The 21,763-nt window shown below is 37.2% G+C and overlaps 2 protein-coding genes across 7 annotated transcripts in view; both read right to left on the reverse strand.

Moving 5' to 3' along the window:
* slc38a9 (solute carrier family 38 member 9) overlaps nt 1–7,871 on the reverse strand; it is a 37,873-nt gene extending 30,002 nt beyond the window's left edge. For 2 of the 6 annotated variants that reach the window (XM_084936017.1, XM_084936016.1), the window contains exons 1-6: nt 7,524–7,848; nt 5,391–5,534; nt 3,740–3,869; nt 1,477–1,595; nt 1,283–1,346; nt 1,014–1,107 (exon numbers count right to left, since the gene is read on the reverse strand). In XM_084936017.1, the coding sequence (XP_084792143.1) occupies nt 1,014–1,107; nt 1,283–1,346; nt 1,477–1,595; nt 3,740–3,869; nt 5,391–5,488 (505 nt within the window). In that variant the 5' untranslated portion in view covers nt 5,489–5,534; nt 7,524–7,848. Of the gene's footprint in view, nt 1–1,013; nt 1,108–1,282; nt 1,347–1,476; nt 1,596–3,739; nt 3,870–5,390; nt 5,535–7,523 lie in introns of all 6 variants that reach the window. The other 4 variants (XM_084936013.1, XM_084936012.1, XM_084936015.1 and 1 more) reach the window with 4 other exon arrangements.
* A 3,892-nt stretch (nt 7,872–11,763) lies between these two features.
* purg (purine-rich element binding protein G) lies at nt 11,764–20,858 on the reverse strand. Its single transcript, XM_084936018.1, has one exon. The coding sequence runs from the start codon at nt 20,488–20,490 to the stop codon at nt 19,462–19,464; it is 1,029 nt and encodes a 342-aa protein (XP_084792144.1). The 5' UTR covers nt 20,491–20,858; the 3' UTR covers nt 11,764–19,461.
* Nucleotides 20,859–21,763: the final 905 nt, after the last annotated feature.

Genomic DNA, 21,763 nt, shown 5'->3' on the forward strand with positions numbered 1-21,763 from the left:
GTGCAACCATGATCTAAAAGCAAGTGTTTAGATGTATTAACAACACTGCACATTCGCATGTAACAAGTAGTTAACTCATATTTATACAAATACATTTTTTTTTTAAAAAAATCTCTCATTTCATCTAGTTATCAATTTCACTCAGGAGGAAATATCCTAGATATATGTACAAAGCAAGCAAAGAGCTTTTCAAGTTAAATTGATGGAATTTCTTTGACTCGCTGATACAGTCAGCACATTCCATGTCCACCTGCTAAGAGCAGACTTCAGTAAAGGTTTGAAACATTATAAGTAGGTAAGATGAAAGCTGTTGCTGCTGTCTTCAGGTCACGGAGTGTAAAAGCTTTTAAACTACAGTAGTAAGGAATACTCCATAGATCAGGCTCTGACTGATATTAAACAGAGCAAATACAGCAGTGACATTCCTGTACAGTGATCACCCAAAAATGTAACACTTTGCAGAAGACAGCCTTGTCTTCATAAACTGCAACTTCTGATAAATCCCGATAAATACATTAGTTTTCATCATGCATTTTGGGGAATAAATTGCTCTATAGATCAGGTTCTGAATGACACTGGAACAAAACATTCTGTAAAATCTTTATAATGCAGACACTGAAAAAAAGTGTTGGGCAGAGAATAAGAGGGAAAAAACACTTAATTTTAAGTATAAACAGGTACTCTATTTTTTAAATTTAAGGGTATAATTTATCTTTCTGGCCTGCAAATTATAAAGAGCATAATTAATCAGTTATGCTAAAGTGAATGACAACATATTAAAGAAATGCTAACAACAAAAAACATAACTGCTCTCTCACAAAGAACCCTATACAATGTGTATGTTGAGAATTTGCCATTAGCCTTAATTTTGCATACTAATATGGAATGGAAAATATTTTTCTAGCATTTGAGATCTGAAACAAGCCATTGTGAACTAGGTACTATTGTAAACTTTTTGAAAGCTGTTAGTATTGGTTTATTAATCCCAAACCTAGTTTGTAAAAATTACTTACGTATTGACTTTGGTGATTTGAGGACAATATAACAACAATACAGCATCAGCAGGCCTATGAAGATGACAATGAAGACTCCAAGAGTGAAACCAGCCTGAAATAAAGTCAAAATTGTATATTTATTTTGAGCTTTTGGCCTCTACACTAACCTTTATTTGAACAAAGTTCTCAAACAAAGTTTTTGTTTTTTTTTTGTTTTTTTAAATGTGATTTTAGGTGTGGTTTTGAATGAGCTGAAAACATCAAGTATGTAAACTGAAACACATCACCTGCTTTATACCCCAAGGCATGCTGAGTATAGATGTGCCCATCATTGTGTTCCATATAGCAAATCTGGGACAAGAAAAATAAATAAATAAATCAAAGCAGTTAAATGCAGTTAAGCAGTTAAGTACAAAGAAAGCATGTAGCTTTCACATGCTTTGTGCAGTGGATTTCACATTTTACTACTGCTAGGGCTTACATGGTGATGATACTGGGGTTTTTAGAGGTATGGTCACTGCCTGGGACCTTGAAAGCTGTTCCCAGTGGACTATAGATGTAGATCTCATCTGGCTGGGGAATCACGTGATCTGGAGGACTCTAGGGAGGAAAAACGGAGAGGTGAAGGTGAAGATTTCAGAAAAGTGCATGTCATGACGTCTTAGAATTACAAAGATAACTTTAATAGCATTCCCCCAATTAAGGTAGGTTTGCTTCATTTTCAGATCTTCAGTTTGTAATTCAGTGTTACTACAAAACTTTGAAAAGAAGAAGATTAGGAGATAGCTGATAACCCCTTACAATCTGAAGTTATAACCATGTAGCAATAACTTTTTTTTTCTGTGAGAATTCATGAAATGAAACACAACTATGTGCTAACATATCCAGTGGATGGAAACATAATAGCAATAGAAAGGCAAATTAAAATTATTTTAAGTAAAAATAAAAACAGATGATAAGAGAAACAACAATACAGATGCTTTGACACAGGTGCACTGCATGGGACAACCAGGGCTTAAAGTGGATCTTGGCAGGTGGGAGAATCCCAAGATCTGATGTAGCAGTGCAGCAGGAAAAATGACTCACCTCAAAATGAACAAGTAGCTTTGTACTCTGAGCTCTGGTAGTTTTTACAGATCTGTTTTCTTTTTGGACAGGCTATGTGATCAATTGACCTGTACTGCCTCTATGGCTCTGGGGCAGCTTTTTGTGGATTTAGCCAACTGGATTTTCCAATACATTCTGACATGTTACATGCCCTATTGATCTATCATGGCTTCCTTCCAAAAATTTGGAACTTTAAAAGCATTAGTTAAGGTTATCAGCTTAAACTTATGACTTCTTTCAAGTAATATAAATTATTACACTCCATAATACCAATTTATATAGCCTGAGATCGATCACTGATCAAAGACCATTGATCAAAGACGACTGATCAATGGTCATGAGTACCATTTACAATACTGTGATTGCAGCCATTCTCCAACTCTGTGAATGGTACTCATGGCAGTTGATCAGTGGTCTTTGATCAGTGGTTGTTGATCAATGGTCATGACAATTTGCATATTAACTATCAAGGAACTGACCTCACACCATATTGTTCATTAAATGGGCTGCTTTAAGTTATTGTGCAAATACACTGTTTATAAGATTGGGGAAACCTGCAGTCAGCTTAGACCAAAGAAGTCACTTGGATGAGTGACGAAACCTTTCTCCCACTGAATACGCTACGTCCAGATGAACATAAATTAAACCCCAAAAGGTTGATTATCTAGTGCCTTCAAAAAACATTTTATTAACTGGTGACCTGTCCAGAGTATATATACCCTGTCTCTTATGGCAGCTGGGATAAGCTTCAGTGCCCTGTGGCCCTAATTTGTATAAGCAAAGATTGATAAATGGATGGATATTTCAGCTACAAAATACTGTTACTTGCTAGAAAATAAATCAGACAGCTAAGTACAATGAAAACATATTTACTGAGCTCTTTTAGAAGCGTAACACAGTATATGGCATTACCTGTGTCTTCCAAAGAAAAGCAACTTTGCTTACACTCAGTGCCCTTTTGTACAGCTAGATGCTAAAGGTAATCTATAATTTTATGCAGATAGGAGTAATCTCTTCCACGGTGACAGTGCTCAAAATTAGGGCTGTATGGAGGAACTAATAGCTAGTATTCAAATTACACAAGTTATTTCAAGTTAATTTCATAAATGTTTTGGGCAAATGTGTTAACACCGTTTTGGATTAACACGTTTGCCATTGTTGGAAAACCACTAGCATTTATGTGAATTTTCTTTAACTTCCTGAAGTTTTTATTTCAATTTCTGTTAGGGTCATGAGACAGTGAATACAAGGATTCTTATATGTGTCTATGTGCCAGTCAGTTTTTTGTGACTACATACTCATCCATGAAAACTTTAAATTAGGAATCCCTACTACATCACGCGGTCACCAGATCTCCATGCCTGTGTCTACAACAAAGAATAATCAAGGCTTTCTAAAGGCTTTCATGCCAAAATGCAGTTTTTTTGGATTATAGCCATGCAATGAATAAATGCTTTTAAAATTGAATTTAATAATATTGAATTTGTCACCAATCTGTTGGTCAAAACATGTCGTAAGCTTTATGTTGCTACTGTGTTTTGTTTTGGGGGTTTTTAAGTGGTTTGCACTTGGCAAATTTTTTGCCCAGAAGCTATGGTTGTGATGCATTCATGGTTGTGACAATAAACTCGACTTACCAACTGTCGATCAGAAGACCCCATGAGTCTGCTGTAGTAGTGTAATCTGCTGTTGAGTACAGCAGCCTCCGCAGATACTGTCTCTTGAGGGCCATCATTTATAATGTTCTTGCGTTCCACATGGAAAGGCCTGGAAGATGTCAATAAAAATCATGCATTTTTCAAGTCACGTAAAAACACATAACTTCTTTGATTTCACTGCATACAGTAAGGATTTGCACAATTTACATTTTTTATATTATTTAAAGTATAATATGTTACAATCAGATAAGGCCTTATAAACGGTTTCACACAAAAGTGAATACACACCCCACATTTTTGTAAATATTTTGTTACATCTTTTCATGGGACAACATTGAAGATATGGCACTTTGATACAATGTAAAGTAGTCAGTGCACAGCTTGAAACAGTGTAAATTTGCTGTCCCCTCTAAATAACTCAAGACACCTTCATTATTGAATAAACCTCTGGCAACAAAAGTGAGTACACCCCTAAGTGCTCTCACACTCTCTCATACTGGTCACTGGAAGTCTAACACGGCACATCATGGCAAAGAATTCTATGAGGATCTGAAAAAAAGAATTGTTACTCTACATAAAGATGGTCTAGGCTATAAGAATATTGCCAACACCCTGAAACTGAGCTGCAGCACACTGGTCAAGACCATACAGTAGTTTGACGGAACAGGTTCCACTCAGAACAACCTCGCTATGGTCGACCAAAGAAGTTGAGTGTACGTGGGATGTCATTGTTTGGGGCTGCATGAGTGCTGCTGGCACTGGGGGGCTACAGTAAATTGTGGTAACTATGAATGCCAACATGTCCTGTGACATACTGAAGCAGAGCATGATCCCCTCCCTTCAGAAACTGGGCCATAGGACAGTGTTCCAATATGATAACAACCCCAAACACACCTCCAAAAAGACCAGTGCCTTGCTATATAAACTCAGGGTAAAGGTACTTGGCTGGCCAAGCATCCACTAGTTCCATGATGTCATCATGGAGGAGTGCAAGAGGAATCTAGTGGGACCCTGTGAAGCTCTAGTGAACTCCATGCCCAGAGTTAAGGCAGTGGTGGAAAATAATGGTTGCCACACAAAATATTGACACTTTGGAGACAGTTTGGACATTTTCACTTAGGGGTGTACTCCCTTTTGTTGCCAGCAGTTTAGACATTAATGGCTGTATGTTGAGTTATTTTTAGGTGTCAGCAAATTTACACTGTTATACAAGTTGTACACTGACTACTTTACATTGTATCAAAGTGTCTTATTGCCAATGTTGTCCCATGAAAAGACATAATAAAATTTCGACAAAAATGTGAGGGGTGTACTCACTTTTGTGACACACTGTAGCTTGACTAAGAAAATTAATGCATTAAAGCATGAATATTTGAGATTTGAGAGGTTCTAATCATTGTGTGAACTGGATTAAAACTCACTAACACAGGAAATGGTGCTAGGAAAATGAAGCACTCACACATCTCACAACTAACATCTTAGTATTTGCTTGCTAAGTGAATTCCAAGAAGTCAAGGTAATAAAGCACCTTGTTATTATCTAGCAATGAAATGAACAACATGAACCTATGGCATGTGACAGGCAAGAGAGAAACTGATTCATACTTTGTACTGATTAGCACAGCATTTACCTTTTAGTTCTCAAGTCTAGCGAATTTGTGGAGTCTCTTTGCAAGTAGTCCTCTCCAGTCTGCTCTGAACTCAGCAAAGGCCTGGAGTCATCCTCCATGATTCTACTGACTTGCAGTTCTAGCTTCTCAACAGGTGTCACCTAACTGGAAGCATACATGTTACAAAATCTAAACACATACAACCACAGCAAACATAAGATATTGTTTAGTACAATTGTTTGTTTAATTGTGTGCAGATCAACATTTTTCAAGGTAATTTTTGAATGTGTGGGTCTATATTCCAGATGTGCTTACTTCACCATTTTGTAAAAATTAACCCGTATTAAAGTAATCCAGTGCAAAAAATAACTATTGATAGTTCATTTGGCAAACGTCATTTTCACAACTGTCAACAAAAACGGTTTTAAGCAAGGCTCATGTTGCTGCAAGGATGTAACTTGGCTTAACACAGTAGCTAGTCCCATTAGGACCCCTCTTCCTTTGGGCCGTCAAAAGTCTGTTAATTTTAAAGCTTTGAAAGCAGAGTACCCGCAAGAGCGTGAATCTGCTGCAGCACAGCATTGCCAATGCTATGCTATGAACTGCAAACGCCTGTAGAGTGAAGATTGCTGTAAAGGTCATTAGGAGTCCACTGCCCTCTCTGCAGAGGATCAACTATCAAAAAACCCACACAACCCTCGACAAAGTCTGTTCACACTTCTACCCTGAGGCTGCAGGTATAGAAGTGTGAAATCTAGGACCTGTAGACTAAAGAACTCAATGCCATTAGACTCCAAAACACATGACAGGAGTTTATAACCTCAGATTACCTCAATCTACATTCCTGCACACTCAATCGCATTCTCACAGCTGTCTTGAACACCAACTGCTGTCTGCTGTACATACAACTGATGTAGTATAAATATGTACATAGCTTTTAAAGCTCTTTTTTAAAAATCTGCTGTGTGTTGTGTATCTCAGTACTGTGCATATGACAAAATTTTGAAACCTGAAACTCATCTCCTTCCTCATTTCTCTTTTGAATAAAGAGACAAATGAGGAAGAAGCTTCAAAGCCATTCAAGGCTTCAACATACAACAGCTATATAAAACTTCTGAGCCACTCCACAATTCTTCATATTTTGCTTCCAATGATCCAGATGTTCTTTGAGCAATAACTCTCCAGGCTTTCTGAAAGTCTTTCAAAGTTTCTCTTCTGGTGTTGGCTGCATTTTCACTCACTTTTAATTCAATACTAGTACCTGGCCTTTCTCAGAGGAATGTCTTTTTGTTATTTGTTAAGCCACTTAACATTGTCCTATGAATCATCCCATTAAAAAGCACCTAACTCAAGGGACGAGCCAGTGGAAGGATCATTGTCAAGAAGCCATTCAGTAAAGCCTACGGGAAGGCCAACATACACAAAACCCGCATGAAAAATAAGTGACAACAGGTCTTGTGGGTTGATGAATCCGAATTTCAGGTTCAATTAATTTTTACTTTACACAAAATGAGTGAGTGAGCTCATAAACTCAGCAGAAAGTAGTATTCATATAAACTTCTAGAGGACATAAAGTCTCCTTGGAACCACATATATTGCCATCTGATGGTATTCCCAGAGCACAGACCTCACAGAAGCAGTGCAGGATGTCTTAACAGAATGGAATAAAAGGCAGCTGACATCCAAAGACGAGCTTTGGAATGTGTTTTTATACCAAATATCAATTTTCAAGCTTTTTAGAATTGTATAATTTCTGTTTTACATTAAATCACCACACTTATTTCACATTTTCTTAGGAAGAGCTTTTTGTTCTGCCTTTAGCGACTTAACCTCATAGACATAGTTCCGCCATGCACGTGACAACACAAATATTTCTCTGGACAAAGTAACAAGTCGATACTGAGATATAATAATCCATAGTGAATTCCTTCTGAAACCATATTTCTACACAGATACGTACTTAGTGTAAATTTTAAAGATTCTTATACTCAAAGTCACGTACAGTAAAGCTCAGACACTTTAAACACCTTAACGAGAGAAACTGCTGAGTGTGCAACAAAGGCTGGTAGTTGAATGGCAACGTTTCATATCTAAAAATCTCTTTTTTAAAAAAAGATGTGATGCTAGGCTTGCAGGCTTCTTTGTAGAACTCACAGTCTGCAATGAAGTGTCCTCTCCTCGGGTCTTCAGCTCATCTCAGTTCTGCTGTCTCTGCTATTGTTTCACCTCGAAAGTTGAAGTGAAATCAAATATCAACACAGTTGTTATTCATTTTTAAGTCTAACACCACCGGTGACATCAGCTAAATATTATTCCGAAAAGAAATAACAATTAATTAACAATTATACACGACTAATGAGCCGAGCAACGGCGTAGAGGAAGAAGAACTTAATTTACAAATACTCAGCAGTCTTCCTACTGGGCTTAGTGACGATGTTGTTGGTTTTCTTCCTGTTCCTCTTCTTCTTCGTATGTATTTAGGCCGGACGAACGCTATGCCGCCCTCCACCTTCCTCTTCTTCTTCTACCGTTAGGGGTCGCCACATATTTTCTACAGTGGTGCACCACGTTTCTGGACTTCTGATGCGACATAAACCATTTAATGTTTGCTTATAAATTTTCCAAACAGTTTGCCAAGCCTGGTTATGCCCAGCATTCAGGTACCATCAGTTGGGTGAAGGTGTAATGAGTAATTAAATCTGATTCTCAGTTTAATAAATAATATCAAGCAACTCAAACTTTCATGTGCTTCAGTCTGTATTGCTTCCAGTTATTGTCTATGAGAACTGGTCCATTTAAGGTTTGAGCATGACAACTCTTTAGAAGTTAATGGCCAGTGACTGCAAATAATTGCTGTCGCAACAGTACTTGAAATTTAGCACTTGATTTTGGTCAGATTGGTCTGAGGCCAGGAAAATGTCTCTTTTTGACACTGCCCCAGGAAACTACATGGTAAATGGAAAAGGACTTTTACAGACTTACTAGAAAGAGCAATGGAGATGGAAAGGCTGTGCATCAGGTTAGAATGATTAAGAATATAATAAGAAGATAGAGAAGGAGGGATAGTGGAAAGCTGTCAAGGCTCTCTGTGTGGCAGGTGGAGTAGGACCCAAATGCAAGACTCGGAAACAGAGAAGGTAAACTAAGAGGTGGCTTTATTGGTATATGTGTGTGTGTGAGCGTGTGTGTGAGCGTGTGTGTGTGTGCGTGCGTGCGTGCTTGTGTGTGCCTTTACTTTTCTAATGCATATTACAGAATGTAACACCTGCATATGTGTAAAATGACAAATGGCCACCCCATTTGATTTCCATGCCACCCTCAGAAAACCTATGTAGATCCGCTCCTGGTTAACTTTGAGGTTGGCAACGCTAAGCTTCATAGTGATGAGTGCATGCATCAAGCATAAAGAGCAAAACCCTGTATAGGTGGGTGTGTAACTGTAAGAAAAATCACGTGACCTATTCAGCTGATGTGTCGTACAGCGGTGAGAATTGTGTTTATCGGGAAGTGCAAGTTTCAACATAGTTGTATTCATGCTGAGAGGAGCTCGCCATCACCCACTGTACAATGAAAAGATAAATTGGGGACATTTTCTCCAGTCTGGGGTAATTTAACCCTGCATTTTCCCCTCACATACACAAGTATGCCCAATGTCACAAGCACTTATATTTCCTAGAAACAAAACTTGCACTTTGATTTTCTCTTACTTTTTTAGTTATACTTCTTTGCAAACATGTTTTTTGTAAATTCTGCATTTTACATCATTTGACATACTGTATATTAATTGTATTGGGTATGAAAAAATCGGAATAAATAAGCCATTAATCAACATGTCAACACAGTCTCAACACAATAAAGGCAATGCGCCACACACTCCATGAGCATCCTGTACCCATCACTGTTTTCTGTTCCAGAACAGCTGATCAGAGTAAGTTCAATCAATTCAATGTGGAATCTGCTTCCTGGTTACAGCCCCAGAGAGGAACAGATAAACCAAAAATGACAAATCTTAAAGGAAGAAAACTAAGACAGAAGACACGATCATGAGGCAGGACAAAAAAAGGACAAGGGGCAGAGTTGACAATATATACACGGAGGATAACAAGGGAACAGGCAACAGGTGGGAGGACATGTAAAACAAATCACCAATAATTAGACCCAGGAAGTAGAACTGAATGTTAAAAAAAGTGCCAATGATTAAGGTTGAAATAAGAGCAGCTGGAAAGGTGGTTAGCCCAGATGACATACCACAGGTATGTCATCTCATTTTTGGAGGTACGGAGCTGTCCAGTAGGGGGGCAGCAGACAGTAGAATCTAGAGCAGGCTTGGCCAACTCCAGGCCTCAAGGGCCGGTGTCCTGCAGGTTTTAGATCTCACCCTGGGTCGACACACCTGAATCAGTTTAAATAGCGTGGGTCAACCATCCAAAGCAACAGACAAAAGAAGTCAGGAACAGCATGTTGTAGTGGAGTGGACAGAGACAAATGCCGAAGTCTAATTTGTGACAGAAGGTTAAGAGTTAGCAGCAAAAAGGAAAGGGAATGTTTACAAGATGATAGTGAGACCTGATGTGATGTATAGTTTGAAGACAGGGGCACTAACGACAAGAAAGGAGCCCAAGCTGGAGGTGGCAGAGCTGAAAATGCTATGATTTTCACTGGGAGTGACCAGTACCTTTACCATATAGAATAGAGACTGAACATTTAACAGTATTTTGTCTGACTACTCATTTTATTTTAGAATAAATCCTTAAGCAACAATGAACACTGGACTGAACCAGGTCTGTAACTATGCTTTAGGAAGGGATTCCTTCATCCAATGCAGAGCAGCTAGCTAAACTTTAATCCCACATAGGTCCATTATCTTGTTAACAGTGTTACATCCTCACTGCATATGACTTTGGACACTATGGCTTCTTGGAAAAAGAAGGAAACAAATGAAAGATGCTTGTCACACATGTACAACTCACAAATGCACACGTTAAAAGCAGATAACAGCAAGCCGGAGAAGAAATGTTGTTGCAGTATTTTGGAAGATCTTCATTTGAGCTGGAAAAATACTCAGGTGAGAAAATATGTTACTATATAATTATGTTTTGAGTTTTCCAGTTAGGATGGGTGAGGCTTTAGTTGCTTAATAACCTGGAGTGGAAGATTGCTGTCACACCCCCTTCTCAGTCTGTGATTCTGACAATTACTATAAATCAGGGGTGTTGATTTATTTAAACTAACATAATCCTCGTGCTTCAACCTGGTTCCTGTAAGGCAAAGTAAATCAATTTGTTGAGAAATTATTAATTTATGTATTAATGGGGACTTAGAAGAGACCTAATGATTAATAATCCACATTTCACTGTTTTACTCTTTAGTGCAATTGCAAATACTATATTATTTTTTCTTTGTTTTTTATGTTTAAATCATATTTTTTGCTGATTTTAGTGTTGTTATTGTTTTTGTTGTCTGGAAGACACCATATCTAAGGGGATGGGGTTTTGAGTAGAAAACAGGAGGAGAGAAGCTACTACTTGGCTACCTCCTCCTGCAAATTGCTTGCCTCTGCTCACAAGTAAGCAATCTCCTCTTCCAACCTTTCATACTACAAATATAACTGCCATACCATCAAAATTAACGCTGCGCTCTCTATTGGTAAGCTGGTTTCTGAAAGTCAAATGGCTCAATAAAGTTTTTGCATCAACTAGAGTTGTTTCGAGTCTGCATCTGAGCCCAGAGTTGTATTTTGGTCTTTTCAGCCTTCTGACACAGACTTAAAAACACCATGATACTTTATAGATTCTTATCTGTCAATGTGGCACTGAGTCTTGGTTTTAAGCTGAAATTACTCCCATTTCCAGTCATCTATATTCTTAAACACTGAAACATTTAAACCTTGTTTGACAGTGATAAATAAACCTCTGTGTGCAAAATATTTGATTCAAACATTTTTCTCATGAAAACAAACTCTCTTCTCAAAAAGCACAAAGATTGCATTTTTGGTCTCCTACTGGGATCTATACTATTTTTTGCAGATTTGCAAGATTTCATGTGACACTGAAGCAACTGATGTGAAGCAATATTATCAAGAGTGTGTGTGCTCCAAGGAAAACACACTATTGATTGTGTTTTCTAAGGAGAATCTGCAAGCTGATGTTTCTACTGCATGTTCACGTTGGATTGTTGCAACAGTGTGTAATGTGAAATGCACAGCATTACAGTATGTAGCAGTATGAAATATCGCATGGCCTTTAATAAGTTGGGAAGATATGATCAAATATAAATTTACTGTAAACTTTTTATAACAGTGTGGTATAGTGCTGGATTGATTCTTAAAATAGAAACTGAAACCATTAATAATCCTGTAAAATCTTTTAATGAAAAAAAAACAACAACAACAATAATCAGTACAACTCTTTAATTTTCTAAATTCCTTGCCAGCAACAATCAACACAAAGGTTTCCAAACTCAAACAACTTTGACCTGTCAAAGACTATATTGATGTTTGCTGTCCAAAAACTGCTACATGATAAATTATTCAATAAATAAACACTGGAAGAAATAAGACTACAAAATTATGTTAGATTGTCTGTCTGTAGATCTTTTAGACTTTGTCACAAGGGCAGCGTAACTGTAAATAGACATGACTGTTTTTTTGTTTAAAAAAACAGAAACAAAACCAAAGAAAAAGAAAAAGAAAAGAAAAACATAGACCATCTAACAATGGAGTGCCTCTAAGTTCAAGATACTCTTGGATAACAACCCCTTCATCAGACTGACTCTGGTTCTGGTTTATCCAAGGGCTGGAGGGTGGTTTTATTATTTACAGTTAAACTGCACCATTTATGATAACCTAAGACATGTGTTCCTGATGCAGGTGATGCACATACATCACATTTCAGAAATACTATGCATTAAAAAGTTGAAATTTTCCTACACTCCAGGCTTTCTGGTGATTAAGTTTGGAGGAAAAAAAAAAATAGGGAAGAACATGGGCAACATTGAAACTTTCTCTGTCCAAGTTAAAATGCCACACCCTAATTATCTCTAATTCACTCTATGGGTTTGGAGGAGTGGAAATAACACTGTGTGCTCATGTTTGCAGAGAACATTGAAAAGCTGTCACATTTCTGTATGTAAACATGAGATTGGATTGTGTTTTGTAGGGCTGTTGCATTTTAAAAGTAGAAAGTTGGATTTTTCCAAATTTCTGACATCTTTGGGAAGCAGCACTATTTGAGAACAGCAATAGGACATCAATTTTCTTTTATCTACTTTTTATACTTCACCTTTGCATGCATTCAGCTGGGGGTCCATAGAAGCACCTTTATATAATATAACGTAGCACCATATTTCTTATAATTTTCTTATTATACTGGGACCCAACCATGGACATGCATACACTCTAAAAACATGATTACCATTTCTAAATGTAGCATCATTTCAAACATTACAAGGCAAGTAATGATTATTAATACAGTACTTTACATGTAGATGATTTTTTTACAGTACACATCAAAGAAAGTGCTAAAGTACAAAACTTCCTTGTTTTTTAAGTGTTAGGTAACATGAATATAGGACACACCAATGTATTACATTACATGAATATAAATTTACACACTTGCACATTTTCGGTATCCACTCAATTTTTAAAAGATTAGCAAACATTTATATCCCTACATTTCCCACTTCAAAACTCTGATGATGAAAACTACAAACAACAGCAGCAGGTCTTCTTCAGTACGTGTACATTCACATCACTCTGCCTGCACAAGCACAACCATATAAACACATACAGTTCGAGTTCTATCTCTGTTTCTTAAAAAAAATACTATGGTAAATTATGATGGATATGAATATATTATCCAAATTTATAGCAATGATCCCAGTAATTTTTTAGATGACTATACTGAATGCCTTCTGCTAAAACAAAGTACAGGAATAAAAATCAGAAGATACAGTGAATCTGTGAAGATGCTTTAAGGCGCCAGGGTTGGAAACATTAGCTCCAGTTAACAGTCCAGATTTATTTTTAATCAAGCTATTACTTAAAGTCCAACAACCTGTAGCCCTCAGCCTATAGCCTTATCTTTTCTTTTACTGTCCATGGATGTTGAGATAGTCTCATCTGCTATAAAGAAACATACCAGTAGTCGGCATGTGGGTTAAAAAAAATATAAATAAAAAAAAAAATAAAGCAGTGCTTCCCACCATAATCAGCTGGATTTTTTATACAATAAATGAGATGACTTAAGGCATGCAAAATTTTACCCTCATACTATGAAAACTGTCAAAGTTACAGGCTCTCAAAGTGCATAAGTTTGTCCAGAATTTTTTTTTTTTTTTTTAGCCCCCATAACTTTATAAATACAAGAGATAGCAACAGGGTTTTTGGTATAAAAATGGTATAAAAATGTAAGTAAAAGAGACTTTTCAGATACTATATAATTTTTGACCACCACCTATCCCAAATGGTTATATGACCCTTGAAAAAGTGCATTTTTGGAAAATATGAACGTTTAGTAGACATTAAACTGAAGGGGTTTTTTTTCCTTGAAACTACAATGTACCCCATGACACTGATGAAATTGCTTACATTTAATTTTAAAAACAAAATCACGCTGAACATGTTCATTTGTTTGTAAATTGTGACACTTGCAGTGAATGAAACACTGATTAAAGTTTTTACCAGGACCTAAATGAAAATTTCATGTCGCAAACTCCTGTAATTATGAAGTTATGAGGGCTCAAACATTATGGAGAAAAAAAGTACGGCTAATTGGTAAAAGTTTGGACTCACCCAATTTACAGCTATAACCAGGGGTGCACATAAGTGGTCCGCAGGTGCGTATTCGCTGTCAAAATAAAAGACGCGCACCAGATAAGATGTTGCAACGCGCATTTGCGTACATAAGATTTTCTGTGGGAGGACAGACATTTGTTTAGAACTCTTAAAGATGTCGAAGAAGCAAGCTCCTTTAAGCAATCACTTTAGTGTTCCTCCACCTCCAAAGAAATGTCAAAAGGAGTCCGAACCGCAAAAGAAGCGCATATTCTCGGAAAAGTGGTTGCAGGAGGTGAGCTGCCTTCAAACAAATGATGAACGCACAGAGATGTGGTGCGGAATATGCCGTAAAAATCCTGCTCTAGCGGTCAAAAACAGTGACTTTTATATGTACGCAAACGCACGTTGCAACTTCTTATCTGGTGCACGTCTTTTATTTTGACAGCGAATGCGCACCCCTGACTATAACTTAAACAGTTATTTGTTTTGTTTTTTGACTGATTTTCTATGTAAAGCCCCTGAATGATACTAAAGAGAACATATAATAAATGCTAAACAGATTTCTACTTATGTAGTGCTTTTTTACTCTGAGTACTCAAAGTGGTCAAATATGGCTGCATAAGATGCTTCTTGTGCTTTCATACTTCTGTGATTGTGATTCTGACATATATGATGTTCAGAGCAAGCTTGACAACACATAATTTAAACAAGAAAATTCCACCCTTTACCTGGGAAGCAAACAAATCAAATTCATGCAAATTTAAGGTAGTGAATTTCATGTATTACCATGGTCTTTGTCAGCAAACTGGCAAATTGATCTCAGGAAGTTTTTTAAAGTTTGTGCGGGCCTTCTGTGCTTTCTTTTTTTGTGTGTCTCAAAAGTTGGATGCACTGTTACAAATTAAAAAGCTAAGTTTAGTTAAACTTAATAACCATTTTGTTTTCCAATTTCGTATTATTAGTATTTATAATACATTTATTTTATTTATTATTGTTATTATTATTATGTTTTCTGAACAGAACTATGCTCTCTGGAACTAACTGTAGGAAAAATGGAAAAGAAAATGGAAAACTATACAGCAGAACTAAAAACCTCTCTCTTTGTAGATCCATCTAATCTTTAACACCAATTCATACCTTTGCTATTTTAGCAGATGTGGGTTAAAATAGGCTAAAGTGAACAAACACACAATGACATTTGAATACTCAAAGAATTAAGCATTGTCTGACTAATGACAGCTAAAATATTTTGCTATGTGTCAATTATTATTCAAAAATGCCATATTTGACATTTTTTCACCAGTAGTTTCATGTTCAAGTACGGTTATCTTCACATTGTTCATGTCAACATAACAGAATATTCCTGACATGAACATTTGATTTCACATTATTCTGTGAGATTCTAGAGTCTTGGTACATATGATAATGAAAATTTAATATAGCATTTGCATGAATATACACATATAGATGTTAAACTATTGAGAGCCTCAATAAGAAGCTGTCAAAAACCAACACAGACAATGAAAGGAGTTTTGAAGCACACATCATCAGATTCTACAAGCAGAGAACTATGATTGTCACTTTACACCAAAGGCATAGCTAGAGATGGTTCCTCTATGTCAACTAATTACAAAGCAGCAGAACAAAAGTGCAGCTTTTATTTAAAGTGCTGTTGATTTTGGAATTTTCAAAACAAATATCCATCATAATTTTAAACAATATCACATTCCACCTCAAACATAATACTTTGTTTTTATGTCAATATCTTGGCCTCAGCCAGTTATTGACATAACCAATATCTAGGGTAGATGAGACAATTTTCCTAATTCTGTGACAATCAATGTTGAATCACATTTCACTAATGAGTTAATTAAATTATTACATTTCATGTAATTTTTTAAAATAAACTGTGCTTTGTACCCAGGTTTATATATACTTTGCCATTTATATGAAAATAAAACAACTCTTCACTAGATCATACAACAGACACACCAAACCAATCCTGTGCTTTTCAAGCACAAAGGCATTCCAAGAATTGCCTACTAAAACTAGAAAAAAAACCAATCGAAACTCTTTTTTAAATTATTTTTCCTTTTTTCCCCCTTCTTCACTTCACTAAATCTCAAATCTGTGAAACTGAGACAAAGACCCCAAAACAGACATGAGGTATCAAATATTAACTTCTGACTTGTTTCTGTTCAGATATAAACTTGACAATTAGCTCTGACACCTCTTCATATAAGCATCAGCATCTCGTGGGAAATATGACTTCCTGCATGAGAATTTAAAAAGCTGCCCACCTAATTCAAAATAAAGTTCAAACAGTCAACGTACTTTAGCTTATTAGGACCTGTACTTTAAAAAATATTATCTAATCTCAAAGGGTGTACCTCAGCTCCAGAGGTACTTTCCTTGTAAATTTCCATATTAGAAAGGAATATCGTATTGTAGCAGACGAATCCCCGTCTGCTTATATTACTATTTCCTTCTTTTTTATAACAGAAATGATGTTGTCACTCACAGTAAAGTACTGCACTGTGTTTCAGTGGTAGTGGAAAGTATAAAGAAGCTACTGGAATTAAGTTAATCATGTTAAGATTAAGCATTAACATGAATCTATTTAATTGATTGGGTTTATGCTTTAAAATCTACTGAAGATAAAACTAGCTTTACCATTTGCACATTTAGAGTTCAGGTACTTCAATTTTTAGGTTTTTGTCCTTTTTAAGGACATTAAGGTTGATCTATGTTTTTGCCTTATCCTGGTATGATGCTCAAGTCAAAGTCTGGCTTGGGTTCTTTGTCAATGTGACCAGCTCTACTTTCATGCTGGTCACAGAATGCAAACATAGGCAAATATACAGCAAAATGCCATCCAAGCTCATGAATAGCAGCACTTGGATGGATTTTAAGGACTTAAAGTAAAAAATGAACTTACACTTACATTTACACTTTCAAAAAATGTAATCGCTTGTTCATCAATAGACAGCAAGGAAAGGTAAAATACAAGGTTCTGCAGGCACAAGCATATTGATTTAAGATTTTCTATAGACCCATTTGAGCTTGATGTTGAGCCCTTTCGATCCCAACACCCCCAATTCACCAGTAAGCACTGGGCTATTTGCTGACATCAAGGTAACAAGCCCAGTTTATACCTTGACTTTGATCTATTTACGTCATATATATTAAAAAAACAAAAAAAACAAAAAAAAACAAAACGGACCTGAGCTGTAATAGTGAAAACTGGGTATCAACATCCTCAAAAGACAATGTGTGAAACCATTTTCATAGCACCACACAATATTACAGAATAGGCAGGAAGGTACTTAAAGTATAAACTTTGATGTTTAATTATTCCTCCTCATGCCAAAAATAAATTATGAAAAGAAGCATTCTCTTTGGCAAAATGTTTAGAACTTGTAGAACTTGGCTGTAATGAGTGAAAGCCAAAAGATTAAAAACAAAAAACAAAAAAAAAAAACGGAGGCTTGTTTGTCTAGGTCAAAGTGCATAGACCTCTTCTCTCTATTATTTTAGAACTTTTCTACCATCAGTATACCATCCGCTATATGTTTCAAATTCATGTGAATAATAGGAAGAGCAGCCACACTCCAAGCAGTCATGCAACATGGTGCATCTTTTTTCAGGTCTACGTTAGGCTCTGTCAAATGTAGTAAAGACACTGAACGACAGAGGGTGCAGCCACTAAAGAAAGCATATTACAATGTTGTGTGTTCAGCAGAACACATGTAAAATACCTTTCCTTCTGTCAATATGTTATGTAAATTTAAGTATTAGGATATTAGTATCATATAAAATAAATAATGTAACTCCAGTAACACAGTTACTCTCTAGAAATGTGACATTAGATCTGTGTGTCTTTCCAGATAGCAGTCAGTTTTTTATTCTTCTGTTGAGCTGTATTTTAGGGTTCCTGAATGGACCGCTACATATATAGTTGTTTTCTAGTTTTATTAACCATTTTTAAGGTAATTATATCAAGTCATCAAGTGATCTAGTCTTTCAGCAAATTCTACAAGCCCGTTCTTTTTCAAGTGTTGCAACACAGATTTCCCACAGAAGTCTAAATCAGGTTTAAGTGCTTGTGTTGGACAGAATTACTGGACTTGGATTGCAGTACCTATAAAGTTTTTTTTAATTCATTTTACCTCCCCCATTTTTGTGAATGCAACACACAGTACAACTGCAGGGTAGCGTCTTATCAAAAACCAGAACATCATGTAGTGCTTTGTGTCCTTGTAATTTAAAGCAGGCTTCTACAGCACATGTCTCCCCCCATCGTTATGCTGCCGAGGTAAGCAGCAAATTAGCACATTTTATACATTTCAGGATGCTCTAGTCTGGTCATTTGCACAGATTTGATTGGCCTAAACTACTGCACTGCAGGAAAAGCTGTCACTAAATTCATTTTTGCCAGCATTATCATGGACATTTAAAGCAATGTTTTGTGTCTCATATGAGGCAACATAAACTGGAACTGTTAACATGAATGAAAACCTTCCGGCTGGACCAGTGAAAAGGCAGCACACACCAACAGTATGTGATTAATGTCACAATATGTCTTATTTTTCTCCCCTCCCACCAAGTCTTAACTGGCAGCATTAATCTGTACAACACTCGTTTCCCATTTCCAATTCTGATTCCTGTAATTTAATTTCTTCTCCACTTGTCCAGTTGGGTTGCAAGTGTTCTATAATGCTGCTTGTGTGTATTGCACTTACAGTAAGTTCCAATATATGAGGTATTTTCTTCATTAATAAAAGGGTCCGATTTTTTTCTTTCTATATCATTTCTTAAATTGTACCTATCACAAAACACACTATACTTAACAAATTAACTCTGTTTATTTAAACTGACAAAATTTCTGCACATTAGTGTGCCATAAAATTGTTAACCATATTGCTTTGGGGGTAAAATATTAACAGATATTATTAGCGTCAACTTTCTATGTAACTTAGAATTAAAGTTTAAGTAAATGAACACTGCACTCTTGAATTTAACAGGGAGGTATGAGTATGGTATGGGGGAGCGCAGGGATGCAGCTGGCTCAGGACCCTGGGATGGCCCTGACTAACTGGCTACAACACAATAATCGGCAATGAGAAAATGATGACTGACTTCTTGGCATGTTAAAAATTTTGAGTTTATCAGCCCTTGGCAAATAAACTGAAAAGTTAATTAAGTACATCGTATCTGAGTAGTATGGTAGGGACACATACAGTACATCATATTATTGTCACATCTGGACAAAACTGAAACCCTAAATTAGGCTACATGCTAAAAGCACCATGAAGGTCAGTCCTCCTGTTCCTCACTGTCTTGCTGGCCATCTGTCCTTTTATCTTTGTGACAAGAAAAGATTCGTCGCATCTCCTCCTCGTACCTGATGAAATTCTCTCCGAATCTAGCCCAGGCTTTTAGGGGAACTGTGATGGTGTTTCTATACGGCTGTCGCACTTCGCTAATTTTTAAAAAGATACCATACCGGTTTGAACCCACATCAAAGTAAAACCTTTTGTTGTCCACTCGAAAAGACGCAGCCTCTGGAAGCTCGGGGTTATCGTTGCGATTCCTGGAGCCTGCTCGGCTGCGGTCTTCGCTCTCTTCGTCCCCGTAGTCTTCAATCAGCTGTGACAGAGCGTCTCTGAACTCAATCAGTCCCTGTGCGGGTAACACTATGGTCTGCTCGATGCCCTGGCCGTAGTAGCCCATTGTGCCGTGTCCTTTGCTGACAGTCTGCCGTATGCGGAGGAATCTGCCTCTCTGGTTCTCCTTCAGGTCCAGAAAGTACTTTCTGTTGTCTCGCTCAATAAATTCGCTCTTGAGAACACGATGTGCATGGTCATCGGACACAACAGAACCGGTGGGGGACAGGTTCGCGTGATGCTCCTGCGCTCTCTTACGGGAGTCGTTCCCGCGGCCCTGGCCATTGTTACTGTGGTCCTCGACCTGCGGAGGCGCCAGCCCCCCCCGCAGTCCAATGCGGGCGTAATAATCTATAAAGTCTCCCAGACTGTAGCGTAGAGCGGGAGCCATCGACATAGACAGTGTCAGCTTGCTCTTTCTGATGTTATCATGACGGCCCCTTCCTATCCACACCTCGGCTATTTTAAGGAAACGGCCGCGTACACTCTGCTTGACATCCAGATAAAAGCGTTTCTTCTGGATGTCGACGCGTTTGGAAGCTAATTCTTGGATGTCATTTCCTTGCTGCTGTGACCAGGTCTGAACATATTGCTGAGGAAATGCATGTCTTGGTAAAGAGTCTGATGCAATCTTACCCCTGCCTCTTTCCATTCCTTTGCAACATCCATCAGCCATCATGATTTATATTCCACCACTAGACAGCACAGGACAACGCGTTTTGTCCATTACAAAGGGAAATTAACAGGCGAATAAAGCAGGCTTACTCATACAAATATCTGGAGCAACACACAATTTAGCGAGATGCCTCGAATGACCTGAAAATGGCAGCTAGTTTGGAATCATCAGCTGGTCGACTTTCTGTGTCCCGATAAAAGGTCAAGTTCTCCTATTTAGCTATTTCCAGTGCAGACCTACATTCCATTTTCTGTCAAGTATTTGCCTTATACCTCCCCTTTTACTAAGGGAGCTAGGGAAACAACCAACCTGAAATGGGAGGAGGCGTCCAATACTACATGAACCCGATGAACCTATCCACCCCCCTCCCCGTCCTGAGAATACCTCAGTTAAAGAGACACGACTTTTATTCTAACCGAAGGGTGCAATTCTGATACACTCACATCTTTTAGACAGACTTTAGGAGAATTTGGGTAAAACTTGTAAGATGATTATTATGACACAAAACCCCCTAATATCTCAAATTATGGCATTTGTAAATCAGAACAGAGGATTGAAATAAAATACCAAAAATTAAATCATCGTCTTTGTGAAACAGTCAAACTGCTGCCTGTAGACTACTATTGCTTTACATATTTTGAAATTGATTTATTCATCTTGACGTCACAGTACAGCTGCATCACTAAGACTAACAATGATCAATGATCAACAGTGGACAATGAGGTCAGTTCCGTGATCATTAATATACAAATTGGCATTACCATTGATCATAACAATGATAGCTTTGGTCCTCAGATTTCGTGGAGGATGAGAGATGTCATCATGATGGCAGATGAAACAACAGTCTTTTATCATCTTAAAACACAGCGACCAGGGAGCAGAAACCATTTGATAACAATATAACACAACTTAGTTATGTGAAATCATCATTAATGAATGTGCACAAAACAGGAGTTACATCAGCTTTATAATTTTTTGTTAACTTTGACTACATGTCCACTCTTACCTGTTTTTTTTTTCTTTGTATTATCTCTGCTTCTTTGCTGTCTTCACCCTGTTCTCTCTCCTCTCTTGGTGTTTGTGCTGTCACCATAAGTTAAATTTAACAGTGAAACATAATTTACAACCTGATAAAAGATATGAACCAATCCATATCAATTTATAACAATATTCAAATTAATTCTGGGCTCCTGCTGGCCATTGACAGGTAACATCCTTTTGACTTACTATCACCTGAAACTGGAGCTTCACTGTAAACAAACAAACCAACCAGTGA

Source organism: Perissodus microlepis, chromosome 7, assembly GCF_051167445.1.
Source record: "Perissodus microlepis isolate ML-2025 ecotype Zambia chromosome 7, ASM5116744v1, whole genome shotgun sequence".
Taxonomy (NCBI): Eukaryota; Metazoa; Chordata; class Actinopteri; order Cichliformes; family Cichlidae; genus Perissodus; species Perissodus microlepis.